The sequence below is a fragment of the Tenrec ecaudatus genome, chromosome 15 (assembly GCF_050624435.1).
Source record: "Tenrec ecaudatus isolate mTenEca1 chromosome 15, mTenEca1.hap1, whole genome shotgun sequence".
NCBI classification, from domain to species: domain Eukaryota; kingdom Metazoa; phylum Chordata; class Mammalia; order Afrosoricida; family Tenrecidae; genus Tenrec; species Tenrec ecaudatus.
The window spans coordinates 115374807-115397203 of record NC_134544.1 but is presented as its reverse complement, the minus strand read 5'-3'; the positions used below and the strand labels follow the sequence as shown (position 1 = coordinate 115397203).

Below are 22397 nucleotides of genomic sequence, written 5' to 3'. Positions count from 1 at the left end.
GATGGCAACAAATGTACAAATGTGCTTGACATAATGGATGTATGCATGGATTGTGATGAGTTGTATAAGCCCCCAATAAAATGATTTTTTAAAATTAACATATTAAAAAGATTTTTTAAAAACCTTTTAAGAACCCTAAGTGGGGAGTATGCCTAGTACTATGCTCGGACTGGAACACATTGGTCTGAGTTTTTTCTGTACACCCCAAGGGGACCTAGTTGAGGTGCCATATAGCACTTGGTCATTGAACCCTGGATCTTCAAGGTGCACAACATGCTCCAAAGCACATACTAGAGGGGTACAATGTGGAAACCCCACTAGGGAAACTAGACTCTATCTTAAGTACAACTGTAGTGCAAGGACTTAAGACTGAAATTGCCTGGCTTGTTAAGACAGCTATACCAAGAGTATTGAACTGTTGGTAGGGGGACTAACATTTACTTGATACTTCGATGCCCTACTTGCTGTATTAAGATGGGTATTATTCTGGCAGAGCTGTGTCTGATATTGTCAGTTAATATTCTTGTAAGTTTTGCCCTACCACCAACTTCCATTGTTTGTGCAAATAACGTCCAGACTTGTAAGCATTTATTCTGTACAAGTGAATAATCCAGGTATTATGAAATGTAGACTACACTTGTTCAATCTCCCTCTCTCAATAGTGTTTAAAAATTAGTACCATGTGCTGATCAATGATACTCTAAACAGAAGGTCCTTATGCTTCAGGGAGATGATCAATAAGATTCTGTACCATAAATTTTACAGGATTATCTCCAAGGTGAATCAGAGAAGTGAATTTTGGGCTCCCACTTAATCTTAGCTTCAATCTAAGACCAATTAGTTCTTATGATGTGGCCCTGCTTGATACTTGCCCTCATTAAGGAAACACAGAAGATATGAGAACTATAGAAAAGTGTGGGGAAGAAAGTAGACGATGCCCAGCTATCAGAAAGAACAGTACCTGGGGTCTTAGAGGATTGTTTTCAAACAAGCAGCCATCTAAGTGCGACGTCAACTTAGGCCACATGGAAGAAACACACCAGCATCCAGGATCCCAGAGTTGTAATTTATATAATCCTAATCTGAAGGCGGGCGTAGTATCAGAGCCTGAAGATGAGACTCTGGATGCCATAGGCTGTAGATGACAGTGGAAGCCCCAAATCCATCTGCAGGGTCCCCACACGGAATCGCCTCTGGTGGTTTCCCGGTCAGGATGCTCGAGGGAGGGGAATGACCTGGTCGTCAGACAGACAGTATTGGAAGGACGACTACACTGTATTAAAATGCTAAGTGCAGCTTGTCTGGTTAAAACCTCGCCACCTGATGAGCTCCCTTCTGAATACACTTTGGGCTTGATTTGGGTTTTAATATTTCTGCTTTTTATCTTTTAATATTGGGATTTGTTTTATTTTGTCATTGATAGCCTTCTTGACTCTCTGGTTTGTGCTTTTCTGCTTTTCCGTTTACAAAACCCAGGATAGGTCAATCTCTAGTGACAACAACTCGGATAAGGGTTTCTGGGGGTCCCTTGGGGGCTATCGGGGAGTTCATCAAGGAAGATGATGTTTTAAAATGGCTTTTGGTAGCAATTGTACAACACTTCTTGATATAACTGAACTCTGGAAGGGTATGATGTCAGGATTAGCTCCTAATAAAATGGTTTGGGGAAAAAAAAGTTATCACAAGACCTCTCATTATTGACAAGATTTTATATACTAGGCTGTTTCCCCAGAACAAATATTTCTGCAGTTTTTCAGGTGCCCAACTAGATAAACGTTGTTATTTGGGCATAATCACATAAAACTCACTGGCACTGAGTCGTTTCTGACTCACAACCCGAGTGTACAGGATCAAATTGGCGCTTTGGGTTGTTGAGGCTGTACACTGCTCTGTGAGCAGAAAAGCCTTCTTTCTCCTGACGATGGGATGGTGAGTTCAAACTGTTGACATTGAGGTCAGTAGCCCAACTATGCCACCAGCACTCCCGCAGAGCCACATACGAGTAGAAGATTAACATGTAAAAACAGCACTTTACTCTGAAATTTTCTATAAAAATATAACTCTTTATTAAATAACATGCACACATAATTTATAAAACATATTGTTTAGAACAAGATTTAAAGAAATTCAAATCCTTAAATACAATTTAATATCTTGTTCATGATATATGAAATTTTAAAAAACACATTAAACGAATTGCTTTTTTTCTTTCAGAATCAAACCCTTTTAAGCATCTTCTCCATTCCATATTTCCCCTTAGGGCTTCAGAGCTGCAGAGCATCCTTAATGTCAAAAGCCCTTTACTTACTTAATGGTAAGTTCTCAATGAGCAGGCCATTAACGTTTCTTTTAAGCTATTCCAATTAGCTTTAAGTCATTTAATAAAGCAAATTTGTAGAAGGTAGAATCATGGCAGAGAGGCTTGAGCTTCTTGAGGTTCGATTGATGAGGCTGAGCACTGTGGCTAAAAGACTAAAATATGCTGATTCCTTCTTGAATGCTTCTCTCCTCTGTAGCCGGCTCAGTTTGGTCAAACAATGACCCCCCCTCCTCCATTCTCCGGTTGGACTAGCAGAACAAATGCTTTGAAAACTCACCCCTCTGGTATTTTCTATCACTTCAATGGCTCAATAAGTTGAGTTTTTCTTTTTTATGATTTGCCATAGTATCCCATTAAATATCCTTTTTCAGCAAAACAAAGATAATTACATTTCTCATGAAAAATATTGCTTCTATAAATTAGTTTTTAATGTTGCCAGTCTTAATAAACTTAAGTTTAACAAGACCGATGCTTAAAAATTTACCCTGCCTCTCAGGCCCTATTTATTCAAAAGAGAACTATATCCAGTCTTTTAATACAGTCTTTTCAATGTGTAATTTTTACCTGTGTGACTATATTATTCATGCCAAGTAAAATATGAATTAAAACATAAACTAATGTGGAAATTTTAAAATCCTAAACCTTAATATGTACCTTTACATTAAAAAATCCTCAATTTTACATATCTTATTAGTTAGAATTTCCACCTAACTAGCTGCATTTAAAACACTTGGTCATATATTCCTTTAATATTTTTTCCAACAGAACACAAAACACTCAGAATTACTTTATAGTCCAAAAATGTATTATGGAAAATTCTATAAATTTTATCTCAAGACAACTATGGATTAATTTTACATTAATTTCCCCACAAAATTTTAAACAAATTTAGCAGTGGGTTTCCCATATGAAACATGCAAGGATATTGAATCTATATAATGTTTTAGGACATACTGGGTTTGCTACATATATTGCTAATTACTTTATTATAATACAGCATATCAAATCTTATTTAAATTGTAAGATTTTTGCAAATTATGTTTTGCATCTTGTTAGAAGAAAACACAAGATATTAATCAATATTGCACGGTCAAGATTGATTAAAATATGCCCAACTTCCTTTTATACTTATTTTAACTACCAAATATATCTTTTTCTTGATTTGAGTATTCAGTTTTTACTTTAAAAGTGCAAGGGCTATTAGGCTTAAAATATTAAATTTAAGCAGTTTTTGTCATAAAAAAGTTTTACAATGAGTTAACATGACCAATAAAATTTATTAAACATATTTACATAGAGTCACAGATTTTTTTCATCATTGAGTATTAAAATATGCATTTATGATTTCAAAATTTTCATTCAAAGGCATTTTGGGGGGATAGGTTCTATGTGACATGAAAAAAGCTATATATTTTTGGTATGCTAATTCTAAATAATCTATTTAACACAGTTAAGTCATAGATAGGTGCTGTCATAAGTGGGTAATAAGAAAATAAGAAACGTGCCACCATTTAGGTATCAACTGGAGTTAAATTACAGCCAGCATGCAATACAAGCAAGTCACAATTTTTCTAGTTGTGATGAAAACAAGCCAACTCCAACATGCATGGCTTATTCAAAGCTTTCTTACCTACACACATCACTTCTGCACTCCATATAAACTGTAACTTTGGTCCAATAATATAGTAGACAAAACAGTTTTAGAATTATTATGTTTGTATGTTTTACTCCCAATCCCTTTGTATACACTTTGACCGCTAATCATAAGATTTACATCTGCACAGTATGTATAAAATAAGTTATTAAAAAGGACAGTATTAAAAATTTTAAAGAACACTGTACAATTTTTTACATATATAATAAACTGAAGAAATTTTGTGCTAAATATTTTCCACATTAGAAATTGAGTTAAAACCTTTAGCATACTGACATAACATATTTCCCACCTTTCTTATACGGATATGTTTTTAATAAAATCTGAAAGATATTTGAATACTAGTGGTTATCTTGTTCTTTAGATGGCTAACAACTCCCAGCGCTGCTAGTAGATTCTCAGCTTTCTAACTGACCACAAATGGTCAACATGCCCTAATGTAAAAGCTACTTTTTACTGGTATAAATAATAGTTTTCAGTTGTAAATTCTGTTTATATATGTATATATATCTGTGTGTGTGTTTACTACATAAGCAACTGAAATTCAATGTCACTGACTGTCAAGGTACACTATCAGTATTTCTGCAAAGAGGCAGTGTTGCACAGTGCAATGTCTGGATGTAGAAAGACACCAGGAAGAAGACGGCTGTCAAACAGGAGTCAGTTGGAAGTCATCACTGACGTCAACAAGGGGAACGTAGAACTCCTGGATCTCATAAATGCTGATGGATTTGTAGGCGGCAGGGTCCAGTTCCTGAAGTTTTAGTTGCCATTCTAATCTCTGGACCGCATTCAAGGCTGCAGCTTCATGTTGCTGCCTCATCAGAAGACAAGTCTATTGAAACGCAGAGAAGAATTGAGTTTTCGATTACATTTATTTTGTTGAAAAATCAAATCGATAGTATCTTTAGGGACTAAGATGGGCACATTAACCCCCAAACCAAACCCATTGCCATTGAGTTGATTCTGATTCACAGTGATCCCACAGGATGAAGGAAAATTGCTCCTTAGGGTTTAGGAAGCTGTCAGTCCTTATAGGAGCAGACATACTTCTCTTTCCCAGTGGCTGACCTTGGGTTTGAACTTATGACCTTGTCCAATGCCTCATCCACAGTGCCACCAGCGTTCCTTAGAGGTGCACATGAGGAGTACAGAAAGTTTCTGATCACTTGACCATTTCCTGTCTTATTCTGTTCAAATCCATGTGCCAATTACTTCTGGGTTAGCAACTTCATATTTACCTTACAACAATAATTCAAAGCTGTACTTTCAAACTATAAGATTTCAAATTATCAAAGGAATTCTCAAAATAAGGAAAATGATGAAAATTTTTAAAATAATTTTTTACAGATTTACAAAATATAGTTCCCTTACCAGTCTTTCATTTTTAGAACTATAATTAGATATGTAACCTGGATAAAGAGCGTGTAAATGCACGTTAGAAATAACTTTTTCTGTGACATCTTGATCTTTTGCATTCTACTGATTCTTAAAAATGGACTTAATAGCTACAATTGTGGCCCAGCATAAAAATGTATGACTAGGTGGGAGGAGGGGAGCAAAAAAAAAAGTATGACTAACCTTTGTCTCCTTTCCCAATTATTCTAATATAGCTATAGTTTTCGCTTGGTTTATGAAGGAGGAAGCATTCATTTAAACTGTTTATATATATACATACATACCTTTAATTTGTCAAATTTCTCATCTACATCTTGTAGCCAAGACATAAACTGTCTTGCATTAAAGCGATCCCTCACAGATGCTTTACTGTCATCAGACTGAAAGAGAACATTAAAAATAGTTGAATGTTAAAAAATATCATGGAGCAACTTCAAAATCGATGTCATCATATCGTATTTTTATAGTACATGACATTTTTAGGAATGATGTAAATAGAAGTTATAATGAATATAAATAGAATGTTAAAATTTCGTGAAGTTTCTATTTCCATAATAAGTTGACAGATTGTTATTAGAATTCTCAGAATTCTATGTTTAGTTATGAATTCACCAGAACCTATCGCTCAGTGAGTTAAATGGAGCTTCTCAGAAAGGCAGACCATAAGTACTGCACCTATGACATCTTTGTAAACACAAAATCATTTTGACTTAATTATTTGATTGCATTTTAATATTAGAGCTTAATGGAGAAGTACTGATATGAATAATCAGGAATGTTCTTTATTGATTCTTAAGACTATTCATTTTGGAAAAACAGCCTATATTGAAATTTGTTTTTGTTATTACAAAAAGTCTTGGGAGAGAGGAAAAGTTAAACAGGTATATTTACTTGCTTACTCAACCATTACAAACGAAACTTTATTTCATTACTCTATAATTGTATCAGCAGAGTTAAGCTGAAACTTCAGTTATTAAAATCATTAAAGCTGGAAATTCTGGAAACTCCCTTAGTGGTCTGCCCCGTATTTACTTCCTTAGAGTTCTTTAAAGTCCAATGACTCATTTTCATAGCTAATTCAGATATTGTGTAAAAATTTCACTGTATACATTATTTGATGGCTTAAGAGAATTTGGAAAATCACCAAATTGACTCAATTTCCTTTTCTTAACGATAAGATAGACCCTCATCCCCTTTATTTTACTAGTTTGTCTGTTTTAGAATAGCATTTCTCAGTATTTTCCGTGGTAAACCTTCAATGTCTGTGTTTATAATTTTTGCTATTCATTTAAAAATAAAACAGACACCAATTTTTACAGTTAGATTTATTCTACCAAAATCCAAGATCAGAACAGGATAATGTTACAATCGGGTTTCAAAAAGTTTGTGGAAAAATTCCATTATTTTTAAATTCCATTTTTTCTGGTAACTTTCTAAAGTCCCTTTATATAACCTAGTGGATCCACCGCTTATATTGCCTTTTCATTGGAGAAGAAACTTTTCACAGTAGAGGAAGCTACTAAGAAATGCATAAAGATTTCATTCACTACACTTGATCTGACCCAAAAAGCTGAGAAGCAATGCATAAAGATTTTATAAACAAATTACAAGTGTGTTATAGCTTAAATTCTGAGCACCCCATTGGCAGATGACAGTGAAAACCCAAAGTCTGTTTGCAGGTCCTACATGGATTGAATTCTTTCTGATTACTAACCAAGGATGTAGATGACACTGCCCTCAGGCAGAGTGCATTGGAAGATGGATTACCTCCACTTCTCTCCAGCCAGCCCAGGGAAGGGCAGAATCTCTCAGGAGCTTGCCTGAGTGTGTCTTTGAGGGACAGTACTGGAGATAACAGAGCCAGGAATCACTCCTTATCAGTTGTGCCCTGTTTTGGCCGGAAGGCCTTTAATCAATCTTGTAACTTCTTATTGAGCATAAGATGCGTCCCAGTCATGGCTCTGTTCTCATTTCTGTGGTCCTACTTGGACCTGCGATGTCATGATCTGCCACCAAAATCATGGATCTGTGACAGTTTGTTCCCTTTATTCCATGTCATATTTAACTAGAGTCCTAACTGGCTCCTTGGACACCTTTATGATCTTGGGTTCTCATGGATGATGAGTCGTCGTGTTCTTTGAGATTTAATAAAAACCAAACCAAAACGAACTCACTGCCATGGAGTTGATTCAGACTCTTATCAACCCTACATGACAGGATAGAACTGCCCCCTGAGGGATTCCAAGACTAGCTCTACAGGGAGTAGAAAGCCTCCTCTTTCTCCTGAGGAGAAGCTAGTTCTGAACTGCTAACCGTGGTGTTAGCAGCCCAGCAAGTAACCACTAGGCCACCAGAGTTAAAATGGTATCTTTAAATTATGTTTGTGACCGGGTCTCTTGTGTACCTTAAACACAAGTTACATGAAAGACAAATAAAAAGTTATATGTAAGAGCACTACCCTAAACATACATATTTCATTAATATCTAATTTTATAATATAAATCTTAAGTTTAAGGGAATTTAGAATATAGAAGATTAGCAATCCAAAATACTTCTATGGCCTGAAAGCGTTTTTCCTTTCAACTTTGGTATTGTTGTATTTGTTTATTCTATGTAAACATTTTAGAAGTAATCTAGTTATATATACAAGAGAATTCTAAATATACCATTGGTATTTTACCTGAGAATCCAGCGGAGCATTGTATACTTCTGCATCCAGCAAAACAGTACAAGCACTAAAAGGCAATGTTTGATTGGCCAATGTTCTTGCAGCTCTGTAGTGAACTCGGAGAACTTCCTGCTCATTGGACACAATGAGTTTTTCCTAGTTGAACAAAGAATTAAAACAAACAAACAAAAAACAATAGGAAAAAAACCCTACACACGCACACACTCTCACAATTCTTATAGCAATAGATTTTTCAAATGTAAAATTTGAATTTCAGAGTAGTATTTCTTCTTAGAAGACTTGGCAAATTTGAGGATTCCTAGTGATATAAAAGTATAAATAGTTTCTTTTTCTGAAATTCGCACTCTTTAAAAAAAAGTGTACATTAAAAGTTTTTAGTCTATTCTAACTGTTGTTTGAGCATTACCACAATCTAATTCCAGAACATTCTAGAAAAAACCCTATTTTTTTCTTGCCCCAACTCCTGGAAAATACTCATTTCTATAGATTTACCTATTCTGAATTTTTCATATTAATTGGATCACACAAGATAGGGTGTTTTGTGACTGGTCTCTTTCAATTACTGTCATGCTTTCAGGATACATCCATGTCATGGAATGGATCAATATTTATTTCCTTTTTATGGCCGATTAATTTACTTAACCATTCCTCAGGTGATAGACATTTGAGTTGTTTCCATTTTTTAGTTATTGTTAATAACTCTGCTCTGAACATTCATGCTTAAGTTTTTGTGAGAACAAGTTTCCAATTTTCTTGTGTAAGTAGGAGTGGAATTCTGAGTCATATGATAACTTTATATGAACCCTTAGAACAAAGCTTCCCAATGAACAGATTGTGGGTGTGCCAAAGCATTACTTTCTCTTAGATTCTGGGGTGGGGGAGGCAGGGCAGCTCTTAGCTAATGAACTAAGGGCTCTGGCTATAAGCTCCAGCTCTTAGCTAATGGAACAGGGGCTCTACTAGCTCAGTTCAAGCTCTATTAGCTCAGTTCATTGATGCTGCTGTTCAGAGACATCCAGTCGTCTCCTCAAAACGGTTCCTATCCCGAGGCCATTGGTGCAGCCATAATGTCACTCCATCTCGCTGAGGGTCTTCCTCTTTTTCACTGCCCAAACATGATGTCCTTCTCCAGGGACTCGTCTCTCCTGACAACACACCCAACATATGAAAGCCAAAGTCTTGCCATCCCTGCCTCTACGGAACACTCTGGGCTTAACTTCGTTCAGCACAGATTGATGTGTCCTTTTAGCAGTCCAAGGTACGTTCAACATTTCTCTCCAGCACCACAAGTCAAAGGCACTGATTCTTCCATGGAATAGTGGTTACACGTTGGGCAGCTAACTGCAAGGTGAGTAGTCTGAAACCACCCACTGAGAGAGGGCCTTCTATGTCAGTAAAGAGTTACAGTCTTAGGAACTCACAAGGGCAGTTTTCCCTTGTTCGAAAGGGTCATTATGAGTCAGTATTGACAGGATGACGGTGAGTTAGGAAAAATAATTAGGAATTCTTAATGTAGGGTACTCACATCCACAGGAGGTCTATGGGTACAATGAGAGAAGGATTTTCTGCGAACTGGAACTGGAATTTCTTTCTTTTCTTTTTTTAAAGTAACTCTCAATCGTCTTTATTATCTATTCCACTATTCAGTGTTATAATCATTTATATGCCTTTTCTAACCAGGAAACTCTCCCTTCAATTTTTTTCTCTTGAATAACCATGGAAACAGTCTCCCACTACTTCTGTCTTGTGTATTCCAAGGCAAGGTGGAGTCTTCTTGATCTAAACACCTTCACCAACTCTGCTTACCACGGTGTGCCCTATGTAGAGCCCGTGGTGGCCCAGGGACTACTTATGGAGCCAGATTCTGGGAGCAGGGAATCCTCACACTAGGCAGGCCAGCCTGCACTGCTTTCTGCTGCAGCAATTAGCCCAGCAGGGACTGGCCCAGCAATGATCTCAATTCAGCCTCCTCTGGTCTACTCTCATGAAGAACTTCCAATTAGAATTTCTTTTAAGTATAATGGCAGACTAAAAACCATAGCAGTTCTAGAAATATCTGTTATAATGCCACCCAAAGAAATAATTTTCAATTCATATTATAGTTGGTCCAGATATCCTGCAAAATCTTCACACTTATTACTTGACCATTGTTTGCTTCCTATTGTCAGTCATTTTGCAATTCCAAATTGTTTGTTGATCAATATGTAGGTGGGTCTATTTGTTATTTGTTAAAGTTTTGCAAACTGTACCGTTCAAATGAGAATTCTTGTCTATAGGGTAGCATGACTTTCTATAACATGGATCAGTGCACAAATGAATATATACCAGATGGGCTCTGATGGTAGGAATTACTGAAGTACATTATATGAGCTTTTAATTGCTAATAAAGTGCTCATTGACTCTGTCATACACAGTGCTATACATTCCGTGGGCATAAGTGCGTCTTTATTTTCCTTTTGTTCTTTGAGACACTATAAATTTTATTTTATATATTTAAAACCTTATTCTGAGAAGTGCAGGAGGTCTCACCAGATTGTTACCAGTTCACAACACAAAAAAAGGTTAAGATTCTTTCTGCCAGAGAATCAATCATAAATAAATCAAATAAATTTATACAATATTTGATATATAAGTATGTATATTTCTGTGAAGAATGATGATATAGCTCATCTCACATTTTCAGAAGCTTCTAACACTCCCAAAACACTGATTGAAAAGTGATACTTTTATGTCAACCCATGTAAAATGACTTCTATGGTTTTTAATATAATTAGATCTCTTTTGTAATTTCATGTCAAAACTAACCACTGGAAATCAAATACTAAGTCATATCTATAAGGATAAATAAATACAACCATCATATTTTACACTTTAGTCCTAAAATAACTGGTACCAAACTATTATTCCAGAACTTGGAAACCAAGTATGCTACTAGGAATTCATTGCTGTGATTGGCAAATTCAACAACTGGCAAGAAATTATTATATATATATATATATATATATATATATATATATATATATATATATATGCCCAGTATGAATTATGAGAGAACTTAACACAAAAGATTAAAATGTGAAAATAAAACTCAGTAATAAAAAACTTTACAACATTTCTCTCAGTGCTGGGCTGATAACTGCAAAGTCAGCGGTTCAAAGTCACCAGCTGCTTTGTGGGAGAAAGATGAGGCTGTCTACTCTTGCAAAGATTTATGCTATGGAATTATACTTGGAATAAACTCATTGGCAATGGGTTTGCTTTTTAGCATAAATATAAGTATTTCTTACCCTTTCAATGCTGTGCTGTAAACGTAGTTTCATCCTCACAACTTCCTGCTGCTGAAAAAGATCTTTAAGTGGATCTGACAGTGAAGGTGGTGGTGTAATCTAATGAAAAATATATAATTAAAAGTACTAGGTTTTATATATAATATTGGGCTATTAATAAACATTTCATGCACAACAGTAAAGTAATAAATTTTGATAGTTTATGAGTTAATATACTGATTAATACATTGACATGACTGTTAGAGCTCAAGCAATTGTAACGGCTTGAAACAAAGCAGAGAAGTCCAGCAAGCTCAGAGGTTTTGATTCTATAGCCACCGCCAATGGAAGGGGCTGAGAAAATGAGTTTCAGATAGACCCATTTTAGAGCAGCAGCAGCAAGAGGCAAGCCTAGGAGGGAGGGAGGGAGGGAAGAGTCACAAAAACAAGTTGGCATAAGCAAGAAGCAAAGAGTCTTAAGTTAGGACAGTAGTCCAACTATATCTTATAGTTGAGTCTCTTTAGTCATGAATAAAATACATTTTACATTTAGTACAGGGGTCCTGATGGTGTAGTGGTTATGCGTTGGGCTGTGACCCCCATGGTGCGCAGTTTGAAACCACAACCGCTCGGAGAGAGAAAGACTGGGCTTTCTACTCCCATAAACAGTTCCAGTCTGGGAAACCCACAGGGGGGTCGCTAATGGGTCAGCATTGACTCAAATGGCCGTAAGAAACTGTCTTAAAGATGAAATTGTCTTCTAATTTGTGGATTCTTGATTTTAAAAAAGGTTCTCATTTGTGCTTTTGCTCATTAGCATTAATACATCTAATTTATTTGTGGTGTGTAAAAATTTATTACTTTTGCCTACTTAGACTCACCCAATCATATGGGCCATCTCTAATTTGAGCAGCCTATGCTTTCTAGTAGATGCTGGCGAGAAAGGAAGCTAATTTGATCCGTACATGCACCTAACTGGCAATAACGAGCTCTGTGGCCAATGAATAATTTCCTTCAATGTCTTGGATTATCTGTATCCCCCCAACCCCTCAATTCTTGTTTATAATGATGGTCAGTACATTAGGGCAAAGACAGCAGCTAACATGAGGTCTCAATGTTTGGGCATAATATAACATCCACTCTTGCAGTTTGGTGGTAGACAGCCTAGGAAAGTGGGGCAACCACATATTGTGTCTTCCTGATAGGAATTATATCACATGACCTAAGACAAACTCTTGCTAAGGAATCTAACCTGAACCTAATTAAGATCCTAGATTAATCTAAATTTGTATGAGTTATGGGGGACTAAAAAACATGTTAAATGACACTATGAGGATTCAGTCACTTGAACATCGAACAAGGAAATTTCTATAAAACAATTAACTTATACAATTGATGTATGTATATGTATGGATTGTGGTAAGAGTTGTATGAGTCCCTAATAAAATGTAAAAGAAGAAAAGAGAAAAAAATGATTAGGGCAAAGACTGTACAGATGTGCTTTATACAAATGATGTATGTATATGTATGAACTGTGAAAAGAATTGTATGAGCCGCAATAAATTGTTAAAATTAAAAAAAAATCATTTTCAGGACTCTAATTGCACATTTGTCTGATCTGCGGATCCTATGAGCTATTTTTAACGAGACGCAGAGAGCTTGCTGCTATCATTTTAGGTTCACAAAGTCACATAAGGAAAACAGAGGAAGACTATCTGCTCGTGTGAAACTGGGAGGACCAGAGAATGCTCCCTGGAGAGGGTAATGTCTGAGGAGAATCTCGAAGAGATGAGAGGTTTGGAGAACGGAATTGCTACATGGATGAGATCAGGGAAGGGTGAGAACCTCTGCGATCACCGAAATAGTGTGGGATCTCCAGGTAACGCTAAGCCATCTTGAGGTGCTGCCGTATGAGCGGAACGGTGGGATATGAGGATGGAGAGGTCCCCAAGAGTAGAACAATGGCAAGTTTTAAGGAAAGGGTATACTTTGTGAGCATGCTTTCTCTACACTGGGCTCCACAGAACACTGGTCCTTCAAGATGACTTGACAGGCAGTCCTTTTAACCATGTCTGGGAAACACTGTTAAAAGTATGAGCCCGATGATTAGGGCAAAGAATGTATGGATGTGCTTTGTACAATGGATGTATGTATATGTATGGATTGTGATAAGAGTTGTATGAGCCCCTAATAAAATGTTAAAAAAATTAAATAGAGCTGAATTAAAAAAAATAATAAATAAAAATAAATATATGAGCCCGAGCAGCATGTTAAAAGCTCTGTGAAGTTATGCTGGGATAAAATATTTATGACAAGGTTGTTGGTGGTAGGTGCCATCGAGTTGGTTCCGACCCATAGTGACCCATGCACAATAGAATGAAACACTCACTGACTGGTCCTGGTTCTTCACAACAGTTCCTATTCTTGAACTCATTGTTGTGGGCACAGTGCCAATCCATTTCCTTGGGGCCGTCCCCTCCTTCCCAACCACAGATCCATTTCAGTAATTCCTACTTGTACATTTCAAGATTGGTTACATCCTTCCTGGCGTCACCATTGCAGTTCAGCCCATAGTTTCTTTATCATTAATCTAGATTCTCTGGTCGTAAGGTCTCATCTGTGCTTTAGAGCTTTTAACGTCTTTAAACGGAAAGATCTTTAAACTCACTGCTCTCTGTATGGAGACTAGATGTTTGGGGGACAAGACCGTAGACAAAAAAGGAGGCAGGTCACTTTTTATTGATGTGAGATGGAAGAGGTAGCTGAGTGGATGGAGTCTAAAAATATTGGTGATTGGCTCCACAAGAGGGATGCAAAAGGAAGCAGCCAAGGAGGACTTGAGGAGAAAGAAGACTGCATGCTAGCAGACAAAGGAGGGGATGAAGCAGAAAAAAGAGTGTAGGTTTTGCCTAATGATAGGATAAAGACAAACCAAAAACCATTGCCACAAAGTTGATTCCAAGTCACAGTACTCCTATAGAGTTTTGAGGTTGTCAGTCCTTAAGAGAGCAAGTTTAGCCTCAAGAGGAGCTTAAGGGCATTCAGATGGCGTCCTTCGGTCAGCAAGTAGGACTCTGAGGACCGCAACTCAAAACACAATACCATTTCACATCCACTCAAAACTGCCAAACTCACTGCCATTGAGACAATTCTCACAGTGATCGTGGAGGGCAGAGTAGAACTGCCCTTGTGGATTTCCTACACTATATCTCAACGGGAAGAGAAAGCCTCATCCTTCTCCCAAGGAGTGGTTGGTCAGTGGTTTTGAACTGCTGATTTTGCAGTTAGCAGCCAAACGCAACCTCTTATCACACCAATTCTCCCCATCCTCAACTTTTACTTTGTTTTTCTTTTAAATAAACCATTAGGGTGGCCAAATTAAAAAAAAACAACATGTGATAAAGTGAGAAAGTAAAAGTTGGCAAGAATGTGTGAAAAGCTGAACCTTTATCCATGGCTGGTGCGCTTGTAAAATGGCACAGCTATTGTGGAGAATTTGGTGCTTCTTTCGTAGATAGATAGATAAAATCTAAGAATGACCCAGCAATTCTGCTAGGAATACAACCAAGGACTTTAAAGCTCACAATAGCCAAAAGGTGAAACCCACTTAAATGGCCATCAATGGATGAACGGATAAATGAAAGGTGATACATACACAACAATGGAATCCTATGCAGTCAAAAGAGAAACGAAGGCTTGATATATGCCCACAACATGGATAAAACTTGAAGACACAATGCTGAATGAAAGAAGTCAACCACAAAAGGGTGAATATTGCATGATCGGACACATACAAAGACAACAGGTAAATGTATAGAGACCAAAGTCTCTTGGTGGTTACTAGGGGAAGGAAGGAGGTGGAAGTTAATGCGTAGGGAACACTCAGTGCTGGTTTAAAGGGTTTTCACACTAAAGATAAAGGTTACACCACCGATGAACTGACATCAGTAAGCTGCACACGTGTAAAAAGGTGTTGATATTTGTGAGAGCATCTTTGAGACTCATACAATGTACTTCTTTATTTGGAGGTTTAGGCTATGATTTCAGGGACTATTCCGGTTAATTGACCATTACATTTAGCGCTTCTGTTCTATCTTATAGTCATAGCACCTGGGATCTTAAAAGCTTGCAAGTAGTCACCCAAGAACAACTGACCTCTATTCACCAATGGCAACAGAGGAAGGATAGTCTCAACTAGGAGGATATAGAACAGCGGTTTTCAATCTGTGGGTCGCAATCCCTTTGGGGGTCGAACATACTTTTCTTTTTATAAAATTTGTACAGTCAAGTATTTATTATTATATTGTATCAAATATATCATCTGATATTCATGAAATATAACTTATCAGCAAATTTTACTTTGAGTTGGCACTGTTATAAAATATATTAATTTTTGGATAGAAAGGAACACAACATAATACAGCTTTAGCCTTCTAACGATATATTTATTATTTTTATTTTAACTTAATACTGTCCTCTTGTTCGTCTATCCTATTCCAGTTTAATGAATTTACTACACACATATTTGTATCTGAATGACCTTTGCAAAATGTTTCAAGAAAAACCAAACTATTGTTCCAGTGCAAGTTTTCCAAATTTACCCAAGTTATATTTCTCACATTACTTCCCATTCATTGCATTACTTCCACATATTCTAAACAACTACAAACTTTCATTGAAGCCAATTTTCCATTTCTTTTTTTTGAACATACTTTTCATAGGGGTCAGGTTGTCTAAAACCATTGAAAACACAAAAATATTTCACATAATATTTTGTGATTAATTACAATGCTTTAATTATGTTCAACTTGTAACAATGAAAATAGATGATCCTACTGCAAAAAGTACATCCTGCATATCAGATATTTACATTATGATTCATAACAGTAGCAAAATTAGTTATGACGTATCAATGAAAATAATTTTATGGTGGGGTCACCATCACGTGAGGAACTGCCTGAAAAGGTTGCGGCGTTAGGAAGGTTGAGAACCACTGATAGAGAATGTGTGGCTACGGCCTCCATCACTGAGGCTGACTTTGCCAGGGGACAAGAACTGAGTGGTGCCTGGCTATCATTACGAAGTGTTCTGGTAATATTCCAGAGAATCTTCATCCAAAGAAGGAAATGAAGAATTTAAAATTCTTTTAAGATAGTGTGGAATCACTGAGGCTGGATAAAGCCTTCAATCTATTGCCTTATCTTTATACCTTAAAACTAAACATATCCCAAGTTCTAAAATCAAGCAGTAATTTTGCTTAGTTAATAATGTCTGCTTCTCAGGTAGTGCTTTTGTAAGAACTAGCTATGTGAGATCAAATTGACAAGAACTCAGATGTTAGGAAAGTTAGGGGGCAGTGAATTTATGTCAATGGAGAAATGGAATTCTGTAAAGGATGAGGATGGTTACATAATTTGAATGAAATTGATGCGACTCAATAGGACACACAGAAATTGATGAATATGATCTATGTATATTCTCAAAACCAAAAAACTAAGAATAAACAAAAAGAACCTGAGGAGAGAGGTTAAGGAAAACACTTAAGAACTAAATGGAAAATTTCTATGGAAACCTGCCCTTCAGGCATGTTCTCATACCATTACATAAATGTTTGGAACTACTGCCTTTCAGTATCTGTTGAGTCCCCTGCCCTGCAGAATAGTGAACCTCCCACTCGCTTCCAATGGTTGTACTTTCCTCTCTCCACCTGCACCTGGAGCCCCTCACTAGGATCTCTGTAATGTGTTGTCCACAGTGGTGACAGCAGATACCCGATTTTTAACAAATCTTTTTACTTTCTTCAGTTTCCTCTACGATATTCTAGTTAAAGTACAAGAAAAACATTTGATGGAAAAGTAACTCTTAAATTGACTTTGAGGTCGGCTTACCATATTTCTAATGATTTTAGTACATATGTCAGACATGTGAGAAAAGGTTATGATCAAGTAGCAATTAACTGGGTGAAAATAAACAAATGGACAAAGTCATAATGAAAAGCACACACGAGCACAAATAACAGAATCAAAACTGTGCTCTAGTCATTACTATCCCTAAAGTCACTTGGAGTTAGACAAAACAATTATAAAGTCTTAGATTCTTATATAGCGTTTTAAAGGACTTTGGTATATACTATTTAAATCTCAAAGCTCGCGGAAGCAGCCGACATGGAATTAAATGATGCATTGTATTGGGAAAATCTGCCGCACAAGATCTCTTATAAGTACTGAAGAGTAAATATATCAGTTTGAGGACTAATGTGCACCTGACTCAAGCATTTTAAGTCACCTCATATGCGTGTGAAAGTCAGACAATGAATAAGGAAGACTGGATATAAATTGATGCGTTTGAATTATGATGCTGGCAAAGAATATTGAAATTACCATGGACCATCAGAAGAATCAAGGCGTTTCGGAAGTTCAGTCAGAACGGTCTTTAGGAAAACAAGGATTGTGGGGCTTTGTTTCACATACTTTGGATATGTTATCAAGAGGGACCAACCAACCAACCAGCACGCTGTCATGGAGTCAATTCCGACTCATAGTGAACCTGTAGGACAGGGTAAAACTGTCCCTGTGTGTCCGAGACTGTAACTCTTTTCGGGAATAAAAAGCTTCATCTTTCTCCCCAGGAGCGGCTGGTGGTTTCAAACTACTTTCTGGTTAGCAGCCCGATGCATAACCATGATGCCACCAGAGGTCCCTCTTAGGAGAGGCTAGTCCCTAGAAAAGGTGTCATGTTTGGTAGAGGGTCAGTGAGACAGAGAGAAATCTTCAACGAGGGGGTTGGACAAGGCGGCTGCAACAATGAGAGTAGCGTCCCTATAAAACAGAACAGGCTTGATGGCCCCTACCAATTTTAATGTGCCTTCCTTTACAGGCGCGGAAACCGATCATTACAACAGCTAAGCCAATTGCAAATCTAAGGCTTTTTTTCAACATTGTGCTAAAAAAAATCAATTTCCCTACTACAATAAAATATTTGTTTTGCTTATATTTTCTAATGGTCTTAGATAACTTGAAGGGAATTAAAATTTCATTACATAGCCCTCGAAGGAATAAAAAAAGGTGACAGCACACACATAATACAATACTATATATACTTGATAAGCTTTGCCCTAACACGAGGGTAAGTAAAAAATATTGCTATAAAGTTAGAAACTTTTATTAAAACAAAAATATCAAGATGTGAAGCTACTATTGCCACACTCAAGAGACTCAAATCATATTCACTTTAAACGCTCTTTGAGTTGTATGAAAATGAGACTGAAGGGGCAAGACTAGCAATGCGGGGCTGATGGGTATGATTTCTCAAGGAACTTCTCAGAGGACACCCAGCGCTACCACAAAGATACATGGTGATGATGGAAAACAACTTTCAGTACAACTTTCATGGCCTTTTCCTCACCACTGAAGTTTTACTTTTCTTAAAATTTCTTCCTAATAAGCCCCATGATTATCTGTATCCTTTGAGAAAAATCTACGCGTACCCCCTTGGAGTTGCCCTTTCTGCTTTCAATTTTAGTGGTCAAGCAGATCCCTTCGGAAGTCACTGTTGTGATTTGACCGTGTTCTCTGGATTGTGTTGGCAAATCTAAGTCTTGTCCCCAGTCGCAATTTTTGTCCCCCCAAATCATCCTCATTCGCTTGGATTTGCTTATGAGCCTGATGGAAAGATCGGCTCTCAGAGGTAGCTGATCTTTGCAGAACACTTTTTGGCACCAGAGCAGAAAGTGTGCTCAGGCCAAGATGGTCACTTAAACATGCTGAGCTACGTGCCAGCTCAACTTCAGTAGTTACTGCATCAATAGTAATGCTATGGTACTGTCTTCTTCCACAAGTTTCTGCACTACAGATTCCTCTTCAGTTGTGGTCTTCCCTTGCTTGGTTCATCTCTGAAGTCTTTTTGCCCTTTCTTAGAACTCTTGATCCATCTAAAACACTATTTTTATGGGTGGCAGAATTCCTGTAAAACTCATTGCAAAGTTTCCATGAACTGGGAAGATGCCTACTTGAGTTTTCCTAAAATGTGCCATCAGCCATAGTATAAAATGTGTCCTTGTATTTGAAGGCACTCTAATGGAATTAAGAGGAATGAGGAAACTTGTCTGTCACCATCCACTGTTTGGAGAGACAGGTTTAAACATGCCCAGGCATGTGTGAATGGAAACCCCAGTAGCAGTACTTTTGACTTAACCTTGTAGGCCTTCACATATTTGAGTGCCTACTCTAAAGGAGCTAATGAGGTCTTTACACGACTGTGGCATTAAGGAGAGGGGGGCTCGATGTGAGATATAATCAACATGATTAGTAACTTAGCATAAAGATTGAATCCTGGTTCCAAGTAGGCTATTATAGAATTAATAAGGATGTTTAGTGGAGGTAAGAGGAAGATGCCAGCAACCTTGCCTCGGTGAGATTTCATAGTAGTAACCCTGGTGGAGTTGTGGTTATTTGTTGTGCTGAGATCCACAGGTACAGTGTTTGAAACTACCAGCTGATCCGTGGGAAGGCTGGGCTTTCTACTCTGTCGACAATTACAGTCGTAGACACTCACAGGGGCAGTTCTACTTGTCCTCCAGAGTTGCTAGGAGGTAGCATCGACAGTGAGCTTTTAGAACACCACATCTTGGACTAAGGCAAAGGAAAGGACAGAGTAGTGGATAAGAAGTAGTGGATAAGAAGAGGGAGCAGCACTGTACAAATACCAAAAATGTACATGTGTCCAGTTTAGCTGAAATATTTGGTGAGTTTGGAAGCATATTGGGTTATGAAGCTAAAGAGGTAGATAGCGGTCAGATTTCAAAATATATTTTTAAATCATAGGAAATAGATTGACATCTAGTCACACCTGAGGTTTTCAAACAGAGAAATGGCTTTTTGTTGTAGGGATAACAATAGGACACTCTAGCAATGCAAGACTTACAGGAAAAAAGAAATCCTGAAATGGTATCAGTGAGAGATAATGGTGAGATGCCTAAAATCAATGCAATGTGGAGGGTACAGACTTGGAGAGAGTTCTAAGAAAGAATAGTTTCTACTAATTCAAGCTGTTCTCCAACTTCTGGGAATTTGGACGGCTGGTCACTTTGTCTGTAATCCTCCATTAATTGCTTGCAAGGGAAGAGAGTTCATGCTCTCTCATTCAGGGCAACCTAGCTAACTACAGGGTCATTCCTATCTAGAGTCACATGGCTTCAGCTCAGGTCACTGTTGCAGCTGTATCTCAGTTTAGGTATTGTACCTGATATCTGGCCAATAGAAGATGGCAGGACAGATGTTCAGCAGGTACTTGTCTTCATTACTGGAGTGTGGCAGAGATGATACTGATAGCTAAGAATGTTTGGGAAGTAACTAGCATATGGAAGACTGCCAAGATCATATATGCAGACAAGAGCATAACAGCAGAGAACACAGCAAATGTTCATCCCTGGAAAAATGCTGTTTAAAGGATATGTAGAAGAAGAGACACTAAAAGAGGTAGAGAAAGATCAGTGAGAGTGGTAGTTATATAATTTCATGCCAACTTGATAAAGAGGTTAGAAAGGTGGAGTCTAGCCTGTCAATCAGGTTACAGCCTGATCGATGCCTCCTTGTGGGTGTGGCCTTTTCATGAGGATTCTGGGAACTTGCTCTCTTCCTCTCTGGAGGCGGGACACACTCTCTCTCTGCTTCACCCTCCTGTTGACAAGACATGAGGAGATAAACTCAAGAGAGCTGGAGGAGCATGATGCCAGCACTGAGATGCTCCTGTCACCACTGGATCCACAAGACTTTCCATCCACTGGCCTGTGATCTTCCTGCATTTGGCATCATTGCATGTGCTGCATGAGTCTGAAGGGGAATTTATGGATTGGTATCAGACATATGGGCTAATATTGGCCTTATGGACTTGATCTGGACTGGGCTGGGCTGTTTTCTTAATATATAATTACTCTTTGATATAAAGCTCTTTCCTATACATCTATGAGTGTCCCTGAATTTCTCGAGTCTACCTAGACTAATACAGTGAGGCAGATGGACCAGCAGAGCACCAACATGGAAAAAAAATGGTGGGTAGGGGATTTGAAGAACAAGGCAGTCATGTCAAATGTGAAAGAGACCAATTAGGGAAAAAAAAATGGAAAGACGTCAATGCATCACCACCACAATGATTATAGAATATGAAATGAAAAAGAAGAAATTTCAGGTTTAGACTACTGTTAAAGAGGGTGATAGTTGGAGAGTGAAGATAGCTGAAGAAAAAGATGGGTGGTAATTTGATAGACTGGCATAGTCAGAGTACTTTGTCCCTTCCCAGAAATGAAAAAGACTTGGTTATGTTCTGAGTGAATGGATAAAGGTCAGGCAGGCGATAGAGAGGGAAAAAACATACTAGCAAGAACAGTGTTTGAATGAGAACTCCAGAAGAAGCTTGAAGGAATAAGCTTAAAAGCACGTGGAAGCATAAAAAAAGGTGATCAAATCATAGGATATGAGATTTTTATTCTTTTTTGAAAATATACTTCCTATATAAAAAACAGGATAATAGCTGAGTTATATATAGTCCTGGGAGAATGGATATGTCAAATTTAAAGTTTTTAAGTATACTTGTTAGAGTTTTCTTAATGTTTATTACCTATACATTTCCATATTTAAACTAAAAGATTGTTTTTAAGGGGATTGCAGTAGTGTTGCTTTGGAAGTTGGTAATTGTTAGTTAATATATCCTTTCAGTTATCTATGGGTTAAAGAAAGCTCGTAATATTTTCAATATTATACCCATTTTTGAATAAATGCTTTATTTTCTCACTTGCATAAAATAAAGAGAATGCAGAAAATATGCTGATGTGTTAAGGATATCCATGTTTCTGAATATTAATAAAATTATTTGATCTGGAAAAAAAAGCACATGTAAAACCATTAACCTTCATATAAATCAAAACATAACTCCTTTAAGACAAAGATAAAGAAGGTAAGAAAAAGAAAATGCCACAGACTTTTACGGTCTGAAATGGTAGCTACCCTACTGACACGGGGCTATCGAGTACTTTGAGATCTGCTATATAAGCATATGAGGAGCCAAGTGGTGTGG

The 22397-nt window shown here is 37.3% G+C and overlaps 1 protein-coding gene across 6 annotated transcripts in view; it reads right to left on the bottom strand.

Moving 5' to 3' along the window:
* Positions 1-2067: 2067 nt before the first annotated feature.
* ANKRD12 (ankyrin repeat domain 12) overlaps positions 2068-22397 on the bottom strand; it is a 186043-nt gene continuing 165713 nt past the window's right edge. For 2 of the 6 annotated variants that reach the window (XM_075533023.1, XM_075533024.1), the window contains exons 10-13: positions 11349-11447; positions 8053-8196; positions 5657-5752; positions 2070-4809 (exon numbers count right to left, since the gene is read on the bottom strand). In XM_075533023.1, coding sequence (XP_075389138.1) covers positions 4624-4809; positions 5657-5752; positions 8053-8196; positions 11349-11447 — 525 coding nt within the window. In that variant the 3' untranslated portion in view covers positions 2070-4623. The other 4 variants (XM_075533028.1, XM_075533025.1, XM_075533026.1 and 1 more) reach the window with 4 other exon arrangements.